The following is a 22,153-nucleotide window of genomic DNA, read 5'->3' as shown; positions in this document are numbered from 1 at the left end:
GAATGGCCAAATCTCTATTGATTTTATTAGACATACTGTAATATTATGGATTGCACTAACTATTACGCAAGAAAAAGCAACGAACTCCTTTTGACAGGATTAAACAGTCGGTGAAGAAAACCGCAAAGTAATAAATGTTCAATGATCAAACTGTGTCAACTACGCCTATGTCTAAAACGAATATACCAGCGGAGAACGCGAGAGCAAAAAAGAATTGATAAGCGCGATTTTAAAATATCAAAAAACAATGTCCCACTATGGCGATAAAGAATGTATAAAACGATAAATCAATATTTCTAAATCCCGAATATATAACTAATTTACTAATTGATACTAACTAATGCAAAATACACTATCAAACAAAATTTTACTAATGCAAACTATAAAATATCCCGGATCGAAGTGACCAAAAAAAATGTAAGCAAATGGACTGTGAATTTAGTGATTCTATAACTACTACAAAAGATCCAAAAAAAAAAAACTGTTATGCGTATGAAGCACTCACATTACTAATTACTACTAATTACTAATTACAAAGTCGACTTACCCTGACCAGAGATGCATTCAGGAGAAAGGAACGTCCAAAGGGAAACACCCGCGCGATCGAGAGCTCTCGTGTCGTCTTACTAGGATTGTTTGGAAAACTACATATTCTTCTGCCGGTCAGTGGCGTACTTCCCGCGGTAAATATTTGTTAAATTACTACTAGAGCTAAATTAAGTTAACCAAAATAAGAAAAGAAATAATTATATTCTACAGCCCATAACCCACAAATAAATAAATACAAAAGATTGAACAGGTAGTCTTTTAATTAATTCAAGAATTGTGCTACAAATGTTATTTTTTGTAGATAATTGTTCAAAATTATATTGAAATATATTTTCAGTGTTACAAATGACTCAACAAAGTTATCGTTTGGTATTTGCTATTGTCCAAATAAGGTATCTTTATTTTCATTATTATATAAAATAAAAATAAATCAACGAAATTATACCCACGCCTATGATTGTAATTCTTACTACCCGTTGTCGTTACTCGCCTGAACGAACGCCAAACCCGTCTTTGACAGTGTCAAGACAGTTGGGGAGCTGTATAAGCTGTGCTAGTACCGTGATTGAAGGGTTCGGCCGAGATCGCGCGGATACTTCCGGCGGCAGCTAGGAAAACGTGAAATCCTATTATGGGTTAGCTGGCCGTTAGTAGTCGCACGATTCGGCTCAAATTTGGAAGTGATAACCACATAGGGAAATTCTATCGTGGTTTTGAGGTTCGGCCGACATCGAATGAGCGGAACGGCTAAAAACGCGGAAAACGTAACATCCACGTTTCCCCATATAACGGCGTTATTGCTCATCCGATTTTTAGGGGAATAATGCCAGCGACTTGAGTAGTGCTGCATTAAATTTTGAGACCGATCGCTCAATAAGTTCTGGAGTTATTGGCGATAGCATCCTTAGACCAATTGGAAAGATGAGTAAAAAATTGATGTCCGTTTTCAAATATCGTCCTGGAGCGCGCCGGGGTTCGTCTGCAGGTTCCGAGGGTCGCTGCAGCAAATACTGAGCGCAGGGAGGACAGACCCAGGCGAGATCGGCCGCGATGTGGGCGATATTGGAAACATCGGTGAAATTGGTCTTAGACTTCGGCGGCGCTATCGCAAGAGGGATCGGTATAATTTTATGGGGCGACGTCCGCACTGGGATGCGAAGTCGCGGAAATTGGTCTCGGACGGCATCGAGTCCGATGGTGGAAAATATACCGCGGAAAATATACCCGTTGCTTGGCAGGGCAACGGCGGTGGGATGTCCAACCGTGGCGGCTTGTCAGATTAGATTGGAAAGGTAGGTGAATTTGACTGTTCCTTTCCAATCTGATGACCGCAGGCATGTTCATAGATACGGAACGATGTCTGGGTATATCAGAGGGTTCGAAAATCCTGAAGATCGCTCGAAGGTTGGAATACGACAATTATCGAATTATCACACAAAAAAGTACTTTCTTTGGCGGCAGTTGACTTCAAAAAATAAAAAATCGGGTAGCTAACACATAGAAATATTAATAAATTGACCACTGAACTTTAATAAAGTACCTAATTAAGTATCATAATAATTTATTTATTCATAAAATATTATTTAAATATTATATTTAACAATAATAGGTGAAAATAAGATGATAAAATATTTAAATAAAATAAAAGCTGCATGTATTAGTATTCACCTACATCAACTGGCTGCCATTTTATAGCAGTTTCTGCAATATTTGATTGTACTGTACAGGGTGAGTCAGTTTTTTTGTAGACAAACTTTAATAAGAGATAGAACACATGTTTTTAAAAAGAAAAGTTCCTATGAACATATGTCGTAGACATCGTTTCCGAGATACAGGGTGTTGAATATAATTTTTTTTCGAATTTTCATTATAACGTAAAGGAATGCTTAGATTTTTTTCATGTTTGAGGGATAATTCCTATTAATTAAGGGGCATAAAACAAGCGATAAGAATGTTCAAAAACTTGCACAGTCGCGGAATGGACGGAGTGCTCAACCAGTTTCTTAAACAGAACTTCTACGCCAATGATTATTTAAAACAAAAAACTGTTATTTTCATTACCTATCCACATACAGTTTAACAAACATAATGTATGTCCCATCTTCTGTTTCGAAATTCCTGTGTGTTTCCGAGTTATTTTGATTTTTGCTGTTTAATGTGGTACTAAATTAAGTAATTTATTTATTATCAATTTATCGGCTAAATATTTAATTCTTTCAATGAAACCTACCTAAATATGGTTTGTTAAGGATTAAGCCGAAATCTCTTATTCTTTATCTCTTTCCAATGTAGTCAAAATAAATATTTGTTATATCAAGCCATACTCAAATACAAGACATAAGTTGAAATCTGTTTAGTACACTAATTTTAACAATCCTTATTTATTATGTGCTTCGTAAATACTAATGTACTGCAACTAAATTACAAAAAAAACATTGAATGAACATTTATGTTAATGTTTATGGAGAAATTTTTTTAATTTATAACAATATTTAATTAACAATTGTGGAATTAATAACAATTTTTAGCAATAACGATTTATAAATAACAATTACACCAATTAATAACAATAATACTAGTATAATAAAATTAGACACTTTGTTCAAAATGTAAACCGTTCTTTTCAACACACATTTCACAGTGACGTACATTAGAACGTCTTAAGTTAACTAAATGATGCACCCTTATTTCATTGCAAACATCTCTGATGCGATTGTGAAGTTCTTTAAATGTATTAACCGGAGTGGTATACACTTTTTCCTTAATGAATCCCCACACAAAAAAGTCAAGTGGCGTTAAATCGGGGAATCCAAGACTGTCCTCTTAAATTCAAAGGAATGTCTTCCCACATATTACCATGCTCTTCTAAAAATTGTAGGAAATTTTCTGAATTTACACGTTGTGGCAAGAATCCAGACATTTGTACTAAATTCATGTTGAAAACTTCTTGGTCAAATAGCATGTGGGTTTTCATGTGCTTATACACGCAGATTGTGAAAATTTACCAAACCACGACGAATAAAACAGGAATCATCAGTCCACAGTATGTTGGATAAGAAATCTCTATTATTTTGAATGGAGTTAAGAACCCACATAAATAATTAATATGTTCGCTATTTGTAAATGTAAGCGACATGTTACACTAATTAAAAGCTGGCAAATCAAATGAAATAACTTTTTAAACTTAAAAACAATATTTAATAACAGTGAAAATATTCAAGATGAAGCAATAGTGTTTGTAGATAAACTTGTAATAAGTCAAACTGTCGTTTCAAAATATGACATTTAATACTTAGTTGTTTTCCAAGGAGTACAATATTTTGTTGCAATACTATACATACAGTTGCATTTGCTCGTTTCAAAAAATTATTTAGTAAAAAACAATGAAAATTGAAACGGAGTGGTACATACACAAGTTTAATAAAACTTTAAGCTTCTTGAAACTTTTTGGCAACTGCACAATAATGTATTGTATGTATGTAATGTAACAGATTTCTGATTATAAAAGTCTTGTATTTGAGTATGGCTTATTGATATAACAAATATTTATTTTGACAACATTGGAAAGAGATAAAGAATAAGAGATTTCGGCTTTTTAGAATCCTTAACAAACCATATTTAGGTAGGTTTCATTGAAAGAATTAAATATTTAGCTGATAATTGATTAATAAATAAATTACTTAATTTAGTACACTACATCAAACACTAAAAATCAAAATAACTTGGAAACGCACAGGATTTTCGAAACAGAAGAAGGGACATTATGTTTGTTAAGCTGTATGTAGATAATGAAAGTAAGTTTTTTTTTAAATAGTCATTGGCGTAGAAAATCTGTTTAAGAAAGGGGTTGAGCACCCCTTGATACACTCCGCCACTGTGCAAGTTTTTTAACATTTTTATCGCTTGTTTTATGCCCCTTAATTAAAAGGCATTATCTCCCAAACATGAAAAAATCTAAGCATTTGTTTATGTTATAATGAAAATTCGAAAAAAAAAATTATATACAACACCCTCGGAAACGAAGCCTTCTACGACATATGTTGATAGGAACTTTTGTTTTTAAAAACATGTGTTCTATCTCCTGTTAAAGTTTGACTACAAAAAACTGGCTCACCCTGTATAACATTGATATCTGTATTATTTGATTTAAAGACGGTTTTACTGTCCTTGTATTAATTTATACTATTTTGAAAAAGTTCTTTGTATAATGCAAGCATATTTATGTTTTCTTTTCTTTATAGAAAATTTAACCAGTACATGTTCACTTTCTTTACAAGCGGTCTGTCCAGCACCGGCCATATAGTAGAGCGAGAGGAGTAGTCACTCTAGGCGCCAGGTGGCAAGGGGCGCCAAAATGCCAAATGCAAAAAACAATATTGACTGCAAAATAAAATTTTGATGGCGCCTAAAAATAATTTAATTGTATTTGCCAGTCCGAAAGCAGGAAAGGTAAACTTTGTATAAGTTAATTTAAATTAAAATCAATATAACAAATGTGATATCATGTTTTCTTTTAATTATGTTATTACAATATCTACATAGGTAACAGATTTTATTATTTAATGACTGACTGAGATTAACACCAAGTACTAATTTAATTATACCTGCTTTAGGAACTTTGCTTATGTAAGAATAATTTAATTTAACTTCAATAAGTGTTGATTTTTGCAATGAAAGTTTATTTTTGAAAAAGTTGGTAATTATTATTTATTTAACATAAACTGAAATACAACTTATGTGAAATGAAAGGGCGCCGAAAGACAATCTCGCTCTACCCTGATCAAGGGCTAGGGCTGCCGCTGGATCTGTCAAATATTTTCCATGTGACTGTTAAAATTAGTATTGGGTTTCACAGAAGATATATCAAGGCTGCAGCCCGATACATCCATCATTCATCACCGCCATTGCTAGATGAATATTCACTTTTCTTGCCATAAGTTTTTTGTTTCTTCCAGATCAATTGTTTTTACTTTCATTTTTCTTGTTTTTTTTCTTCTATTAGCCTCATCTTCTTTTCTTTACTTTCATGATAACTTCTTTTGAACTAGTAATTTCAGGTTCATTTTCCACTATACATGGTTTGGGTCTAAGCCAAAAAACCACCCACTTAAATGGTAAAGGTATAATTCTGTTCGATAGGGAATAAGCACACGGTTTTTGCATTGCTGAGGAAGAGTCAGTAGTTGTGTCTTTGAAATATCATGTTCTTAAATTGTTGCAAATGATTGGTTATCTTATGGTTTTTCTTAATTGGGGTTGCATGTGACTTTAAAATCGCCGATATATCTACATCTGATTGTGTCAGGGATTCTCCTGGTATTTTAGATATTTGATTAGTGAAGTCATTATTGGTACTAATGTCACTTTGTGAAGTCATGAATTAATTTGTTTCATCATTGTCGTTCAGCTGCTTCCGTGTTTAAGACTTTTTATTTTACGTTATCATGATTGACATCTTTATTGAGATGAATGTTGTCCGTGTTTATGTCGATATCTTCAGTGATTAATTCATCATATAGTTGTATTTTCTTAGATTCAAAATTTTTACCAGCCTTTTCTAGATTACTGCATTTCTAGCAAATATTTTGGTACAAAGCAAATAGGAGACAAATTGTGATAATCACCGTTCCAATCCACACTTGTTCTGAATAATGTTGACTTTTATTTATGTACTTTGCCATAAAATGTTTCACTCTTCACATCTTGAAGTTCCTGCTCTTTTTTGACAATATTGACCTTTTCATTAGAAAATGTAAGGCTCCAGGGAACTAAACCACATTTTCAGAATCTATTCTCCAAAATTCATGATGCCACTTTACTTTCTTCAAAAGAGAACAAAAGTGGATTTTCCTTAAAATTGGAAAATCACAATTATTGATCTGCCACTGGTGTACTGCATCTTTTCAACCTCCTTTCAGTGATCGAAGGACTGCTGCATTGGTTAAAGCAAATGCATTGCATTTGGGTAAAGAGCTACCAAATTAATGTTATTTATGTTGAGAGCAAAACCTCGACTAATTAATTAACCTGCTGCATTCCCTGTAATTAGGACTGTTAGACATTCTTTTCTATATGGGTTAATTTGATGATAAACTCACCTTTAGATGCCAACACTTTATTTCCTTTTGGGTTAAGGAAGAATGTTTTCGTGCCTGCGTTACTCTATTATGCATGGTACTGGATTTTTTAAAATGTTCTCACAATTATTCTTCTGAAAATAGCTGTATACCTCATGGAACCAACGTTCACTGCCTATATTGTGGATATAAAGTTTTGGTGACCCTTCAGGGTTTCTCTTTAATACCTTCATAAGCACCTAAAACAAAGTAAAGGCATATGTAATGGGTTTTAAATCTTAACAGCTTCTTTTTATAAAAAAAAGGATTGTATTTTCACTAGAAAATTATTCAGAATTCTTATAGCTGAGAACTGTTTATAAGTTGGTGATGCTGTACAGTAAAACCGGTTTTTGCTATGATTTTAGGTCCATTTTAAAAGCATTTTTTTGTACTTTTACGTATGGTTGTTATTCCATTTTTTGCTTCCGGGAAGTGTTACCCTTTAATTTATATAATAATGTCACTCAAGCCAATCATTGGACATGGATTCTTGGCGGTCATGGAAACTACCTGACCTCGTAGGACTTACTTGATGGCTTTTTCTATATCATATCCAGTATATTTGAACATTCGCACCTTTTTAGGACATAATGAAACTGAAAATTCAGATTTTAGTAAACAATGAGAAAATTAATATGGCTGAAAAAATGTATTACAGAAGTATTTATGTGAAGTTCTATGGTAAACAGTAATAGTAGTGTGTCAACTACTAGAAATTTATTTCCTTTTGCATTAATATTTGATATCAAGCCTCAACTATACTTTGCAAGCTAGAATCAGTTTATTACAATAAGTCATGATCATTTACAGTTTGATTACCGTATTTAATTTTATTTTAAACTTACCTTCCTAACACTTCTGCATGGAATATTCACTTAAACAAAACTAAGCGTGACCTCTAAAAGCAAAATTAGTGGCAACGTATAATTGTGGTTTGAAATAGTTCTGTAAGGCAGGGTAAGTTTATACAGGGTGTCACCTAACGAATGTTACATACTTCAAGGGTATAATCTAGAACCTAAATGGTGTTGATTTAACCAAACTTGCTTAAACGAATAATGTCGCAAAACTAAGTTACAGGGTGTTAAAGTTTCTTTTTTTATTTCTTGTTTTCTCCTTAAGGGGGGGGTAAGGTATTTTTTATTTTTTTAAATTAATGTACAACATATTAAGATTATTGTGTGACAATTTGAAGTCGATGGGAGTAAAACTAACGAAAAATCAATAATACAGAAAATTATCAGCTAAGGAAATCACTTTGGCTTTTTGATTTCAGATGATCCAGTGATGACTTATGAGTGGCACCACAATCAAACTTTTTTTTGAGACGTCTGCGGAGATTCGTTTTCAATTACCCATTTCTTGATATTTATTAATGAAAATTTCACAAAATATTCTTTAAATGTTATTTTATCATTTAGTAATTATAGAAATAAATATATATTAATTGTGTCATCAAAAAAAAAATATCGAAAATATGCTTTTTTTGTATCCAATTAACCCTACTCCCCCTTAACTCAGAACCCACTTAATCAATTTGAGCAAAATTTGTTGTTGCTTAGTTTCTCTTCATAAAGTCATTGATGATGTTCCTATTAGGTCAAATCAAACAGAGCGATCATTTTATGAATATGTGAATATTCTTCTGTATTCTTTGTACGTTTAAATTTTTACACGTAACTATCAGAAATAGGTAGAGAATTTTATTCTACATAAAAAATATTTATTAAGACATAACCCATACTTTTTCAAAATAACTACGTACCCTTAATAAACATAATAACATAATAAACTGAAAGGTGGCAGTAATAAAAAGGCTACTAATTTATAATAAATTAGATGAACGTATAATTTATTTGCTATTCTCAATAGTTTCATAAAACGTTTAAGGAAAATTGTCGAAGAGAATGGGGGAGTTTATTATATTATTTACGGATGTAGTTATTTTCAAAAAATACGGGGTATGTGTTAATAAATATTTTCTGTAATATCTTCATAACCGAGCATAATTTCTACTTTTGATAGGTAAGTATACATTTTTTGTGTAAAATAAAATTCTCTACCAAAGTATTTCTGATAATTGTGTGTAAAAATTTAAATGTGCAAAAAAGTTACAGAAGAATATTCACAAAGGGCTGTACTAAAATGAACGCCCTGTATGATTTAAACTAATAGGAACATAATCACTATATAATTCATGAAGAGAAACTAAACAACAGCAAATTTTGATCAATTAATTAGTTAATTAGGTTCTGAGTTAAGGAGAAAACAGGAAATAAAAAAAGAAACACTTTTTTTGCGACATTTTTTGTTAAGCAAGTTTGGTTATATCGACATCATTTGGGTTCTAGATTATATCCTTAAGGTATGTAACATTCGTTAGTTGACACCTTACAGGTGCTACTATGGCGTTCACATATTTATTAAAAATCGTTTCAAAAGCCCATTTTATCTGTTTAAAATTAAAAGCGCCAACTACTAATGTGATACCAATTATTGTTTACCTTAGTGTTGAAAAAAATGGCAATTTACATTGTTTCTTGCAAAATAATTACAGAGGATGTATAATAACATCACGTTATATTAGATTTTGAATGATAAAATGGCTAATACAATTTTTGAAAAATTGGCTCTTAAAAAATAACAGGCTTAGAAGTTGCAGTTATGATTAAGTTTTAGTTGAACAACTTACATTTTCTTAGGACCTATTTAATAACTAACATTTTAAACACCGTTTATTTTTTAATTACTTACTATGTTAATAACTAACATGCCTAAAAATCAGGACAGCCTGTATATATGACTACCAAAAGGGAATTACAGCACATCAAGCTTCAAATATGTTTATTTTTTCCTGAATAACTGAATAAAAATTATATTTCATATCCCACCTTTGAAGGATCACGAAGACATTAGAAACTGTTTTAGAAAAAAATGTTATTCGATTTTAATTTTCATGATACAAAACACTCCGTAAAGTCTGTCTGCAGTTCCATCAAATTGTCTAATTTCCACATCCAGGGTTCTACAGTATTATGAACATAATCGACACAGTCTCTCCATTTGTCCCAAGTAATAGAATTTACAGCTTCGCAAACATTACCGAACTTAAAAGTCATGCTGCATGCAGTAATTTCATTTTTTAATTGAGTCCAAATAGTCTCGATAGGATTAAGCTCATTATGATAAGGGGGAAGACGTAGTACTATTTTATTACACTGTTGCGCAAGTTCATCACATATGTATTTATTGTATTTTAGCTTATGCATACGAACAATGTCCAAGAGCTCAACTTTTATCAAAGTACCATCAAATGGTATCTGTTTCTTTGTGAGCCACAACTCAATGTCCACCTTCTTTGTTGCCGCAGTTGGAATCTGCTCGACCCTGCGAGAATGACATGGTGCATTATCCATGACAATGACGCTATTGTCTTCGAGATGCTGTAGCACATTCACAAACCAATGTTCGAAACTGGCACAACTCATCTCCTCGGCACAATTTTCAAGCTTGTTTGATTTGAAAACCCATAAACCTTCTTTAACAAATCCTTTATTGCTACCAATGTGGCAAACAATTACACCTTCCTCTGTTGTTTTCTTCAAGTCCTTATATCTACCATACCATACATCTGATTTACCACATTCACTACTGAAGCATGTTTCGCCAAGGTAATATATCTTACGCCCTTCTCGTCGATATTTGCTAAGAGCACGCAAATACTGTCTCCTCCACAACACTATCTCTTCTTTTTCTATGAGCATATTGTCACGACCACGACAGATAAACTTAAAATTCATACTCTTCAGCAACCCATAAAAAGTTGGTCGCTTAAATTGTGGCAAATTCCCATCTTCATTCACAACTGCCAACACTTTGTTAAGTGTAGGAAATTTGTTTTTAAAAAAAAAATCGTGTACAATTCGACATACAGCATTTTTAAGAAATTTATCCATACATTTCTGTCGTCGCCGTCTGACTTTTGGCATTTTCAATTTATGTGTATTTTTATATTCACGTATGATGCGAAATATTGTTATACGGTCAATACCAGTCACTCTATTAACTAGTCGTGCTATTTCCACAGTAGATATCTTTGAATTCTGTTTTTTTAAACGTTCATAGTTGTTCAAGACCATGCGTTTTTCTTCAAGAGTCGTTAATTGTACTTTCTCACGTGGAAACTTTAGGGGGATGTTCATGAAAGTACTGTTGGCATCCAATTTCGACATGTTCAAATAAGTACTATTAATATTAATAGAACTATATCATTCTATTAATATATTTATCTTGAACTGGGTCGTAGATATTTTGTTATATTTACAATTCTTCATTTGAATGAAACACAAACATAACCTCGAACCCAAGGTCGTTAAATCATATATATAATACTACTAGTATTACATATATGCGTTAAATGGAGTAGGTTGTTGCCATAGACTTTATAAACTGCTGGACTCCAACTGTTTTTTTGCCAAACTAAACGGCAATCGCACAGACGTGTGCGAGAGAGATAGAGATAGTCCCGCCTAGTACTTCGTTTAAATTCTACTCCGCCATTATTCCATGGCTAGAAATTGGCCTCAATGATTTGGGATCGAGGGGGATTATCCCTCTCTATCCTGCCTCATCTCGTGTAGGCCTGGACCAAGGATTTTATACAAGAGGATTGCTTAATAACAAACTTATTTCCGCGAAACTAGGTTATGTTGTGTGACGTCATTATGTTACCTCCAATTTAGTGGGAACTTTAACACTAAAAGGAAAAATTAAGCTATTCCTTAAAAACATATTATGTTTAGTAATATTGACAAATAATTAAACAGACATTAAGAAAGTGATATGTCCCTACAATATTAGAATATTTAGGTGGTTTAATTTGCACAGCAATTAGAGAAATATTGTAGCCGTTTACTTAGAAATACACTATTTTTTAGATATAATAAAGAATAGGGAACGGAGTTAAAAAAGTTACCAAAAATATAATATACAAATATTGTCGTTTTACTACTTTTGTTTGAATTACAAATATACATACCTACCATTTGAATATCGCTGCTCGTACAACCTATGAAAAATAAAATTATTACGTAAGGATAAATATTCAAAATTGATAGGAAAAATATTAATTATTGGAAAGGATAAAATCACACTCGGTAAAATAGCATATTCTTTCACGAGCAGGACCAACATTTAGCATGGCTTATACCTATTGGAGCGATGCGTGAGACTAAGATTTGCTTCTTGATTAAACATTTGTTTATTGTTTGATTTATATATTTTTAGGGTAGTAAATTTTGAAGTTCTATTAAAATAGCACTATGCACTTCTAATAAAGTTATTACAGTTGAATCAAGCACCTAAACCAGGAGTCGGCAAGTAATTTTAAGCAGACTCCGTATACTTTGAAAATTTTTAACGAGGTCCAGAAAAAACTCATACCTTACTAATGTTTTATTTCAATTTGCATTCACAAAATAATATGAAATACAACAGATAGGCATATTTGTATTCAAAAATCAATGGGAGAAATTACATTTGCGGTCTTGAATCAGTTTTTTATACTAACTTACTAACGATTAAAAAAATTAAACTATATACATATACAACTTACACAGTAAGTAACTTATTTAATTTTCTAAATTTACTTCTTTTAGAATCATACGTGCAACTTGATTTCCTTTTAGTAGAATTTATTGCCTATTGCATAATGTAAATGCTACAGAAATTTTCTCTCTTGTCCAATTAACCCTCTTCTTCTTTTTTGTAAGTAGAGCGATTTGATTATCTGTTAAAACTTTTTTTAATAGAGCTGTTGAGGGATCTGTTTTTTTTTGATTTTGTAATCAGAGCACGGCACTGTTTAACTTTGTAATATCTCAGTTGATCATTTAACGCTTTTATTCTGCTTGTACTAGAATGTTTAATTTCTGCATACCTTGAAATTAGAGTATTATATTTCACAGAAAGATCTTTGTACAATTTCTCATAATCTGTACATGTTGAAGAGCACACTGACATATCACCAGAAGGAAGTACACTAAACTCTAGATTAGTTTCAGAAGTAGAAGGAACTGCAGTTTCAGGTATATTTTCTATGTTGCTCTGTTTTAAAATTTCTTGCACAACTGTTTTTTTTTCATGGATTAATAGTCTCTTCTCTCTGGATGAAGTACACATTTTTTTACTCTGAAGTGGCAAATGCTTCGTGGGAACAGCCATTTTCTTTAACATTTTTTTTGTAGGTAATCCTAAAAACACATTACTTAAGTAATTTTCATTAAATCAAAAGAAACCCAGTATTATAATACTTGTTATATGTACTAACCTAAAAGTTCATTCTTCAGGTCTCTCTCAAAATCATTACTGGTAAAATGAATAGAACATATTCGGCTATGATTCGGATTAAAACTGTCCTGCCTCTTACAACGATTTATCCACTCCTTGTAAATTGTTTGTGAAACTAAATTATTAGATTTTGGAAATGGAAAAAATTTGATATCTTCCCCTTTGGCTTTTACCTCAACAAAACTGTTATTGCAGCCATAAACTGCACATCGAAGACCAGGCATCTTTTTTTTATTAAAGATTAACCTAAAAACATAAAGAAATTTAAGTATTTATATACATGTCTAAAAAAATATATTAAATTTATTACCTTTTGAGTAAAATTAAAACTCTATTACAGGCTTTAAAGTCTCTGAACACTAAACTACCACAAACAGTAACACAATAATAACGAACTATATTAATAAGTTAACAAGAACTAACAACAACAAACTACGTATATAACGTCAATTAATAATAACAGTGACGATAAATCCTCTAAACGAACAATAATCCACAAAAAACACACGGAAAATAAGGAAAATGAGCCGTTTTACATATGTAAACATAGCACGGAGGTAACGCAGTGACGTCACGTATTCGAGCGTTTGACATTTTATTTGGCGAACATAGGCTTAAATGGGATCGAGCAATCCTCTTGTATAAAATCCTTGGGTATGGACAGCCTTCGTAGGTGGGCCCCATCCGTCGTCTACCCCGACCGCAAATGCGGCCGGTGTAGGCGCTTTGTGGGACCTCCTTTTGTCCTGGCTGGGCCCCGCCGGCTAGGGCCCTTTCTTCTGGCGCTCTTCTTGCTTCGCCGGCTCGTCTGTGTAAACCCCGGGGGTAGTGTCATGTTTATGTGTGGTATGGTTGGGTAGGGTAGTGCGGCTATGCAGCCTGGGATGCGCTTTGCTAAGGTGGCCCTTAGGCTAGCGCGGGAGGGGAGGGTTAAGGAGGGTATGGGGGGTGTGTATGTGTGTGTGTGTGTCGTTGTCTTCGTTTCTTGATCCTGGCTGTCTCTGAAACAGAAAAGGTTAGCGGGCAGGGGGGGGGTCATTGGGGTGGTCACCCAGGGTCAAAAAGTTGGTGTCTAGGTCTTTTGTGTTTGTCGGTCACGTCGGGTACGTAGTCAACGGCTTGCCTGAGGAGGGGATTGTCATGTCTAGCGGCTACGTCAAATCGTTTCTCCGCGTTTTGTCTTATTGTCTGTGTAGCGTTTGTGTATTGTAAGTCTCGTAATATGTCAGTGTTTCTTACGTACCAGGGCGCGTCGGTGGCCGTGCGGAGGGCTATGTTTTCCACAGCCTGTAATGACTTTAAGTGGCTTTTTGCCGCGTGACCCCACGCCGTGGAGGCGTAGGTTAGCTGCGGTTGAAGTACCACCTTGATAAGCGTTCGCTTATTCCTTAAACTGAGGGTGTTTCCACCTTTGAGTAAGGGATAGAGCCTAGCCCTGGTGGTCTTCGCTCGCGCCACCGTCTCCACGATGTGCGGTTTCCACGTGAGACGCTGGTCCATCGTCACGCCCAGGTATCGTGTTTGTCGATTCCAGGAGATAGGTTCCTGGGATAGTGTCAGTCTGTCGAGGTTTTGTGGGATTTTTCGTTTGGTAAAAAGGATAGCCGAACTTTTGTTGGGATTAATTTTGACTTTCCACCTGTTGCACCAGGTTTCAAGTTGGTCTAAGGAGTTTTGGAGGAGGGAGACGGAATATCTAGGATCTACGGGGCCCCTATTCTTGACGCTAGTAGAATAGAACAGTAAAGAGAAAGTGGGCGTGGTTCTCTCAAGAATTTAAAACCCGTATTCTTGAACTATGTTCTATTGAAAAGCAAGAGAATAAAATGCTCCCTAGGGAACAAATGTATCTCTTCCACATTTGTGAGAGAATGCAACAAGGGAGCTTAATTCTAACCACAGAAAAAGGATTCTAACCTGAAAATTGTGTTAATTACTTGTCATCAAAAAATGGATTTAAATGAATTACTAATTTGGAATAATATTCAACAAGATCTTCAAGACGCTGAAGAAGACCTAATAATAGGTAGAGAAGTATTACTTAAAAGAGATCCATTTAACACTCTTTCAGATCGTAAATTTATTCAAAACTTTAGACTGACAAAAGAATTATGTCGAGAAGTCATTGATTTGGTGACTCCATTTATTGAACAACCAAACCGTAGATCAGCATTACCAGTGAAATTAAAGGTGAGAAAATATAATTTTAAGGTAGATTAAATATGCCACAGGGACAGGACATTTATACTGTCTTACGTTTAGGTTCTCGCTGCTTTAAAATTTTATGGGTTTGGAAGTTATCAAGAGATAACAGGCAGCAATGCTTACATTGGCATAAGTCAAGCGTCTGTTAGCAGAAGCATTGAAGATGTAACAAATGCGTTAAATGAACCTGAAATTATGAATGCTTGGATTCATTTTCCCAGAAACATGGAAGAGTTGGAGTCTGTTCGAACAAGGTAGAATCCTGCCTCAGTATTTCATATTACTTAAAAAGTTAGTGTGGTAGATTTAAAAGACATTAAGCTACTGTAAAAACATGTAACTGAATATTTTTAGGTTTTATGAAAAATACCATTTTCCAGGAGTCATTGGGTGCATTGATTGTACCCATATTGCCATCATTGCTCCACCTGTAAACCACCCCATTTATCCTGAACACATTTATGTGAACCGAAAACATTACCATTCGCTTAATGTCCAGCTTGTAAGTACCTAAATATAAATAAAATACTGTTACCAGTAAAAGATTTTGCAATTATTTATAACGCCTTCAGCAACACTGCAAATTACAAATATAAGTAGGTAACTGAAAGTATGATTGCAATACATACATACGTGTCAATGTATAGAATGAAAACAGTACTTACAAGAATGTCACAATTTTTTTCTAATTTTGGTTTCACTGATGGAATTATTTATATTTGTAATGGTTTAATGAAGAAATGTGAAAGCTCTCAGTGTTTTATTAAATTTTAGTCCTTTTTTTTTGTTTTAGATTTGTGATTGTGATTTAAAAATTATGAATATTAATGCTCAATTTCCTGGTTCTACCCATGATGCCCATATTTGGCGAACTTCACGTGTGTCCCAAGTGATGGAAGGCATATATCGACGCGATCCTGGAAATGTTTTTTTTCTTATAGGGGACTCGGGTACAATAATATTTAATTATACTAATAACACTTGTCCCTAGTTCAAATTTTTAAATGCTTACCTAAATTTTATGTAAAGAGCTTTAAATACAAAGAATAAGATAAAAAGTTAATAGGAAAATAAATAAAATACTGTTTTAGGTTATCCAACACGCCCTTGGCTACTAACACCAATAAGGAATCCAGAAACCAGGGGTGAAGAAAGATTCAACCAAAGCTTTTGTAGCATACGGTCAAATATTGAACGGTGTAATGGTGTTTTAAAGAATAGATTTCGATGTCTTTTAAAGCATCGGACATTACATATGTCACCTACAAAAGCTGGTAAAATTGCAAATGCTTGTTCTGTATTACACAATATGTGCATAACAAACAATATTCCATTGCCTGGAGATAATGAAGTCCTTGCTGATATAGATTATGGAATATATGCTGTAGATAATGTTAATGAAGTAGTAAGAGGAGTTAATATCGATTTAGAAGCAGCAAGACAATTGCAACAAAATATAATAAATAACCATTTTTTACAACCACAATAACTCCAGTAAATTTGTTTACTTTTACTTTTTTAAAATAAGGAAATAATTTTGTTTATAGGCTTCCATGGCTGTCGTTAATGGTTGAGTGATTTCCGGGCTGGTTGCCACGTCGTCGATTTACAACTCGACGTTTCGAGAGACATATCAATCTCTTCTTCAGAAGTTATTCAGAAAAAAAATACTTTTTTTAAACCGATGACGTGGCAACCAGCCCAGAAATCACTCAACCAAGTAAATAAATATTTTTTTCAATGCGACAATTTTAAATATTTACAAGAGAATTTGTAACATTATAATTTCATTTGTTATTTGTCGAACTATAATCTAATACAATCATAAAATAGCATTATAAATATTTAAACAATAAATAAAAAAAACATAATAGGTATTTTATTAACAAAACTAATCACAAACTTAATTATAATCTTTGGAAACACTCATAAATCACATTATTTAATTAAGAAACTTAATATCACGAGTACAGATACTTTGAACACAAAAAAAACTAGATTGCATCAGTCACTTTTTGTTGCGCTTGCTCTGATTTTTATTTAGGCATATTACACAATTAACACTTATTTTTGTCATCATAATGGTAGAATGTAACAGAATTTGTATTATCTTTATGATCTACCATTTGGTTGAGGCTATCACCGATCGATTCTAGAATCATTAACTTTTTTTTCCAGTAGGTTTCTCTTTTTTTTGAATCACAAAGTAAAATTTCAATTTTTTTCTCTCTATAGATTTTGTGTGATTCTAAATTCTCTTTATTTATTTTTAGGAGCATATCATTGTTCTTCATTGATTCTGTTAGCCTTGCAGTTTTAGTGAATCGTTTTCGCTTAAAGCCTGGGGTAGATAAAAATGTTGATGAATTCTGGTTCTCAACTTGTATTTCTGCAGTGGATGGCTGTTGAGAAGTACCTGGAATACTACAATATACGTGGTCCTGATCCATTAAATTATCAAACTTATCAGAATTCTGGACCGTTTCTTCAGTTTCGGTCATTACAGTCCGCTTAAAAAAAAAGTTACATTCTAGATCAGCAAAAGTTAATTTTTGTTTTAATTACAAAATAACTACTATTACAATGTTTAAAGGTTACTTCAATAATTATATGAATTGGCAGTAAAAATGATTATTTCATAATTCAGTTAATCATTTGTATTAAGTGACAATATGAATCATACCTACATGAGAAGTATCAGTATAAATAAGTGCTTGTATAGAAAGTACAAAATTCTGCAGATACTTACTCCATCAAAAACCACAGATTCATCTAAGGGCTCAATGACATCAAATTGCACCTCTGATACCGTAACATTATCATTGCCTGTAATGGATGTGGGATTTATTATTGACAAAATTTTTTCATCGATGTTACTTTTTGTTTTAGAGGGTGGTGATGAAGGTGGTCCTCCTCCAGTACCTTGCATGTATTTTCGTTTTTGAGACTCTTTTTCTTTGGTATTTTTCTTAAGATCTACCCAGCTCTAGAAATAAAACTCAACTATAGTATATGGCTTTTGTCTACTCTTAATGTATATAAACACTTACTTTTCTCCATTGTTTCCAGTCTTTTGCTGGTCCACCCGGAACACTATTTAATATATTAGTCACCTCGGACCAAAGTGCATGCATTTTATCTTTTGTATATATTGGGGTCAGTTTTCCGGAATACATTTCTGGTCTCCCAGAAATGAAATCTACTAGGATTTCTTTCTGCCTCTGATTTATTGGGTTGCTTTAACCACCACCTTTCTTTATATTTTCCATTACAAAAGAGCAAAAGACACTTATCTAACAAACTAATAAATATTTGATATTATGTTTGTAGGTTAGGTATTCAGTATTTATTCTCTCGTTAGTTGCTAGTTCACAGTTCACTTCAATACCAACCACATACCATAGAGTGCTATGGATTGTGGAATAACTCAAAATAAATGTATATCTGTCAAATAATATATAAATTTGATTGGTTAGAAGATTTGGCAACCTTGTTTCATTCTTTCTTCCTTCGACTTCCTTCCTCTAGTTTCGTGAATACCAATTTTGCCTACTAATAGAACAGTAATAGAATGAAAGTTGGGAACGTTCCCCAGGGAGTATTTTATTCTATCGGTGTCAAGAATAGGGGTCCTGGACAGCCATAACGTCTATATTATATTAGACGGTTCAAGACGGTTGAACGAAGATAAACTGAGGTATATGGTGACGTATTTGTTTTTTATTGGCTGATTGACTATGCGGCGACCTTCTCTTTACGGACCGTGGTTGCCGTGGTATGGTATAAGCACGGTATAAATAAAATTAGACATTCTTCAATAATTTTGAAAAAGATCAAAAACATTTTAATTTGACATCGATCGACAGTTTTTGGTTTACATCAATTTTCTTTGATATTAGTATAATGCCTGAAGCTCAGCCTAGAAATATCGTGGAAAAATTTTTCTCCGCAGTTGGAAACATTTTAGAAGCTCCGACTATTTGGGTTAGAGGTAACATTTTATAACCTGTAATATTTACCTTTTGTATATAAAATTTTGTTTAAATATTTTGTAAAATTAAAGAGAACATTATATTTGAAATGTCTATTATAACCTTATTTTAGAAAATGTTGTGAAACCAAATCAACAAAGCTACCCTTGGTACCATCAAAAATTCCGGAGGGTACCTACTATAGATGAATGCTACACTGATGATGTAGTTTGCCAATATGAAGCCAATTTTCAGTACAAACGTGATAAGTAATGTATTGATACTGTCGGTATAAAAAAATATTAACTATTATGTAATCATTTTAGACATGTTGATTCTGAAATATTGTCTATTTTACGTGAACGTTTTGAGGACTGTGTAATGTATGAAGCACCAGATCATGTAGAAAAATGTACGCCTCTCCTTAAAATATATGAAGAGGCAGCTACTAACTGGTTTATTAAATGTATGGTAAAAAGTTTATTTATATTCTTCTGGTACATTTATTAGACAATTTTCCAGATGGTGATTTAGGAGCATATCATGATGCTAAAACATGTTATATGAAACAGAAGCATCGTTTAATTTGGGAACGGAGGCATGGACCAGTTGGAAGTGGAACTAAAAGTCAAGTCACTGAGTAAATACATGTTTTTTTTTTAATTAGTATGTAAATTGCAAAATGTAGGTATGAAAAATTGAACAGTTAATAAAATGTAGTAATCAAGTGGTCTATTTAAAACAATCCCTTAAAAAAGAGTGAAATAACATTCATTTAATTTACTATAATTTTATTGCATAAATGGTGTTTTTTCCATTTTTTTTAAGAATAAGCCAAATTTCACCACTACAATGAAAACGGGGTGTCACAGAATATGTGCGCAATCTCTCGTATTTATACAGGGTACATTAAAATAACATGTACCTCCCTATAAAAATTTTCCCTAGAAGGTCCCCCTTTCGAGATACAGGTCGCTGAAACTAGACTTTATTTTTTAAATAAACAATTTGGCTTATTTGGTTTGCCAGGGATGGACTAGCTGTAGCACAATAATATCAATTTTTTTTACTCCCTTTACGATAGGCACAAAAATAATATTTTTAGATAACTTGAACGTTAAACTAAAAAAGCCACGCTTGGTTAATATCGAGGCTTTTTTTTGAAAAACAAAGAAAGTAGTAATTTGTAGAAAATTGTAAGACGAATCTGAAAATATCATGGTTGTTACCGTAAAGGAGTGGCATACTATTTTATTTAGAAAAATATGCCACCAATACCCTGTATCTCTGCCATTGGAGTATGTAAATTTTAGGAAAAGCCCTCAGATTTTGGACAATGTTTACATAAATACATGTGCCCAATTTCAAATTATTTCACTTATTAGTTTAAACATATTTTTTATTAATAATCCCTAAGAGATTTCTAATATTTTTTTAGCTTAGTTCATACAAATAATATTACAATAAAGTGGTTACAAAACTATTATTTATAATAAATATGCTTCCACTTGCAGAAAGAAATTATCAGGATGGTAGTCTCGATGATGAGAAACAAATATTTACTTAGTTTTTTGTTTAAAATTAGAGGGTGCCACATACAATACAATGTTGTGCCTGCATTTAAATAACCATAACTTATTTGTCGCATTGTATGTCATTTTTGACTAAACGTACCTATTATCCATTCAATTTTACGTACAAAAGGTACTCTTAGTATTAGTCATTGAAAGCAGCCGTTTTGTAAAAAAAAGCGGTTTAAAGTTAAACCTGCGTTGGAATTTTGTAACTTGAATCATTGAGTTTTTGAAAGAAGTGAAAGAGTCATGTGTTATGTTACACTATCACTGTATAAATTACTATCACCAAATTATTGAAAATTATAAAAAAAAATCGCAGAAACAAAAATACAATCAAAATACTAAAAAAAAAATATTTTTTGGATGCCCTGTATCAAGCCTTTGCGGACCCATGCTAAATTTTTATCTTAAAATTAGTCAAAGATTCACCCTTTAAAGTTTGTACAAGTGCTTAATATACTCCCTGTATATTTATGAAGATCATTATTTTACTGTTTTCTGTGTAACTAATTTTTTTTTATCATTTGAATGACATACAAATGTAAAATTTATAATAATTATATTTCATCAATCACCTTGTAATCCATTCTTTAGTCTACCCTTATTGAAAACCAATAAATAAAGGAGTGCTCAATTGAAGGTGTTGAATATTGGAGAGTTAGAGCAATGACAAACTTAGTCCAAGTCAAAAGAAAGCTTTCATTAATGATTAGAAGTCACATGACCAGTAATTTTGTTTGGAACGTAGAGGCGTACTTTTCCAACGGCTGTTCGGTGGTTTTAACCCAGCCTTCCGAAATCGCTTCAATATTGCACCATTATGTCCTGTCCAGGACCGGAAATCAATTCTTTTCTGTGTCACACCGTTCAGGGAAACTGGTTCTGTGCAGAAAAGAACTGAAGATGCATGTTCCATCAGAACACCTGAGAATATTGAAGAACTAAGGGTTGCAGTTTTGCGATCTCCGCGGCGTTCGGCGCGCAAACATGCGTCTGCTCTTAGAATTTCCGATCGTTCCATGAGGCGAATTATGGGCGATGAACTTCATTTCCATCCATACAAGTTGTGCAGAAACTTTCCAGACGCGAGTTCTTTAAGACGCGCTTGTGTTTTTTACTGATGAGGCTCATTTTAATTTGACTGGATATGTCAATAAGCAAAATATGCGCTACTGGGCTGTCAACAAGCCCCAAGAACTGCATCAGACGCCTTTGCATTCACCATGTGTCACCGTTTCGTGCGCAATCTCGGTAAACAGCAGAATTCGGTTCAACTAGTATATCGACAATGGGGGAGGGGGCGTCACTTACTCGATATGGTATTTAACTTTTTAATAAAAAAAAAATTGAAAATATATCTTTACTACTTTTTGTTTTATTGCAT

General features: G+C 33.1%; 5 protein-coding genes across 5 annotated transcripts; 2 read left to right on the top strand and 3 right to left on the bottom strand.

Annotated features, from left to right (window-relative positions):
- Positions 1-6,729: 6,729 nt before the first annotated feature.
- On the bottom strand, positions 6,730-11,036 carry LOC108915825. Its single transcript, XM_018721965.1, has 2 exons — positions 9,560-11,036; positions 6,730-6,865 (listed from the first exon to the last, which is right to left on the bottom strand). The coding sequence occupies exon 1, from the start codon at positions 10,898-10,900 to the stop codon at positions 9,623-9,625; it is 1,278 nt and encodes a 425-aa protein (XP_018577481.1). The 5' UTR covers positions 10,901-11,036; the 3' UTR covers positions 6,730-6,865; positions 9,560-9,622.
- A 1,080-nt stretch (positions 11,037-12,116) lies between these two features.
- Positions 12,117-13,586, bottom strand: LOC108915827. The gene is made up of 3 exons (XM_018721967.2): positions 13,327-13,586; positions 12,997-13,262; positions 12,117-12,919 (listed from the first exon to the last, which is right to left on the bottom strand). The coding sequence occupies exons 2-3, from the start codon at positions 13,238-13,240 to the stop codon at positions 12,453-12,455; spliced, it is 711 nt and encodes a 236-aa protein (XP_018577483.1). The 5' UTR covers positions 13,241-13,262; positions 13,327-13,586; the 3' UTR covers positions 12,117-12,452.
- Positions 13,587-14,741: 1,155 nt separating this feature from the next.
- Positions 14,742-16,873, top strand: LOC108915829 (putative nuclease HARBI1). Its single transcript, XM_023456068.1, has 5 exons — positions 14,742-15,206; positions 15,279-15,475; positions 15,576-15,723; positions 16,015-16,171; positions 16,313-16,873. Exons 1-5 carry the CDS (start codon positions 14,967-14,969, stop codon positions 16,708-16,710), a joined length of 1,140 nt encoding a protein of 379 aa, XP_023311836.1. The 5' UTR covers positions 14,742-14,966; the 3' UTR covers positions 16,711-16,873.
- Positions 16,874-17,079: 206 nt separating this feature from the next.
- Positions 17,080-18,598, bottom strand: LOC108915828. Its single transcript, XM_018721968.1, has 3 exons — positions 18,272-18,598; positions 17,971-18,207; positions 17,080-17,731 (listed from the first exon to the last, which is right to left on the bottom strand). Exons 1-3 carry the CDS (start codon positions 18,395-18,397, stop codon positions 17,279-17,281), a joined length of 816 nt encoding a protein of 271 aa, XP_018577484.1. The 5' UTR covers positions 18,398-18,598; the 3' UTR covers positions 17,080-17,278.
- Positions 18,599-18,967: 369 nt separating this feature from the next.
- Positions 18,968-19,919, top strand: LOC108915826 (NADH dehydrogenase [ubiquinone] 1 beta subcomplex subunit 10). The gene is made up of 4 exons (XM_018721966.2): positions 18,968-19,212; positions 19,326-19,461; positions 19,519-19,658; positions 19,715-19,919. Exons 1-4 carry the CDS (start codon positions 19,125-19,127, stop codon positions 19,834-19,836), a joined length of 486 nt encoding a protein of 161 aa, XP_018577482.1. The 5' UTR covers positions 18,968-19,124; the 3' UTR covers positions 19,837-19,919.
- The last annotated feature ends 2,234 nt before the right edge of the window (positions 19,920-22,153 follow it).

Source organism: Anoplophora glabripennis, unplaced genomic scaffold (genome assembly GCF_000390285.2).
Source record: "Anoplophora glabripennis isolate ALB-LARVAE unplaced genomic scaffold, Agla_2.0 scaffold1154, whole genome shotgun sequence".
Classification (NCBI taxonomy): Eukaryota; Metazoa; Arthropoda; class Insecta; order Coleoptera; family Cerambycidae; genus Anoplophora; species Anoplophora glabripennis.
Note: the sequence above shows the minus strand (reverse complement) of the source record. Positions and strands in the feature narration are given on the sequence as shown.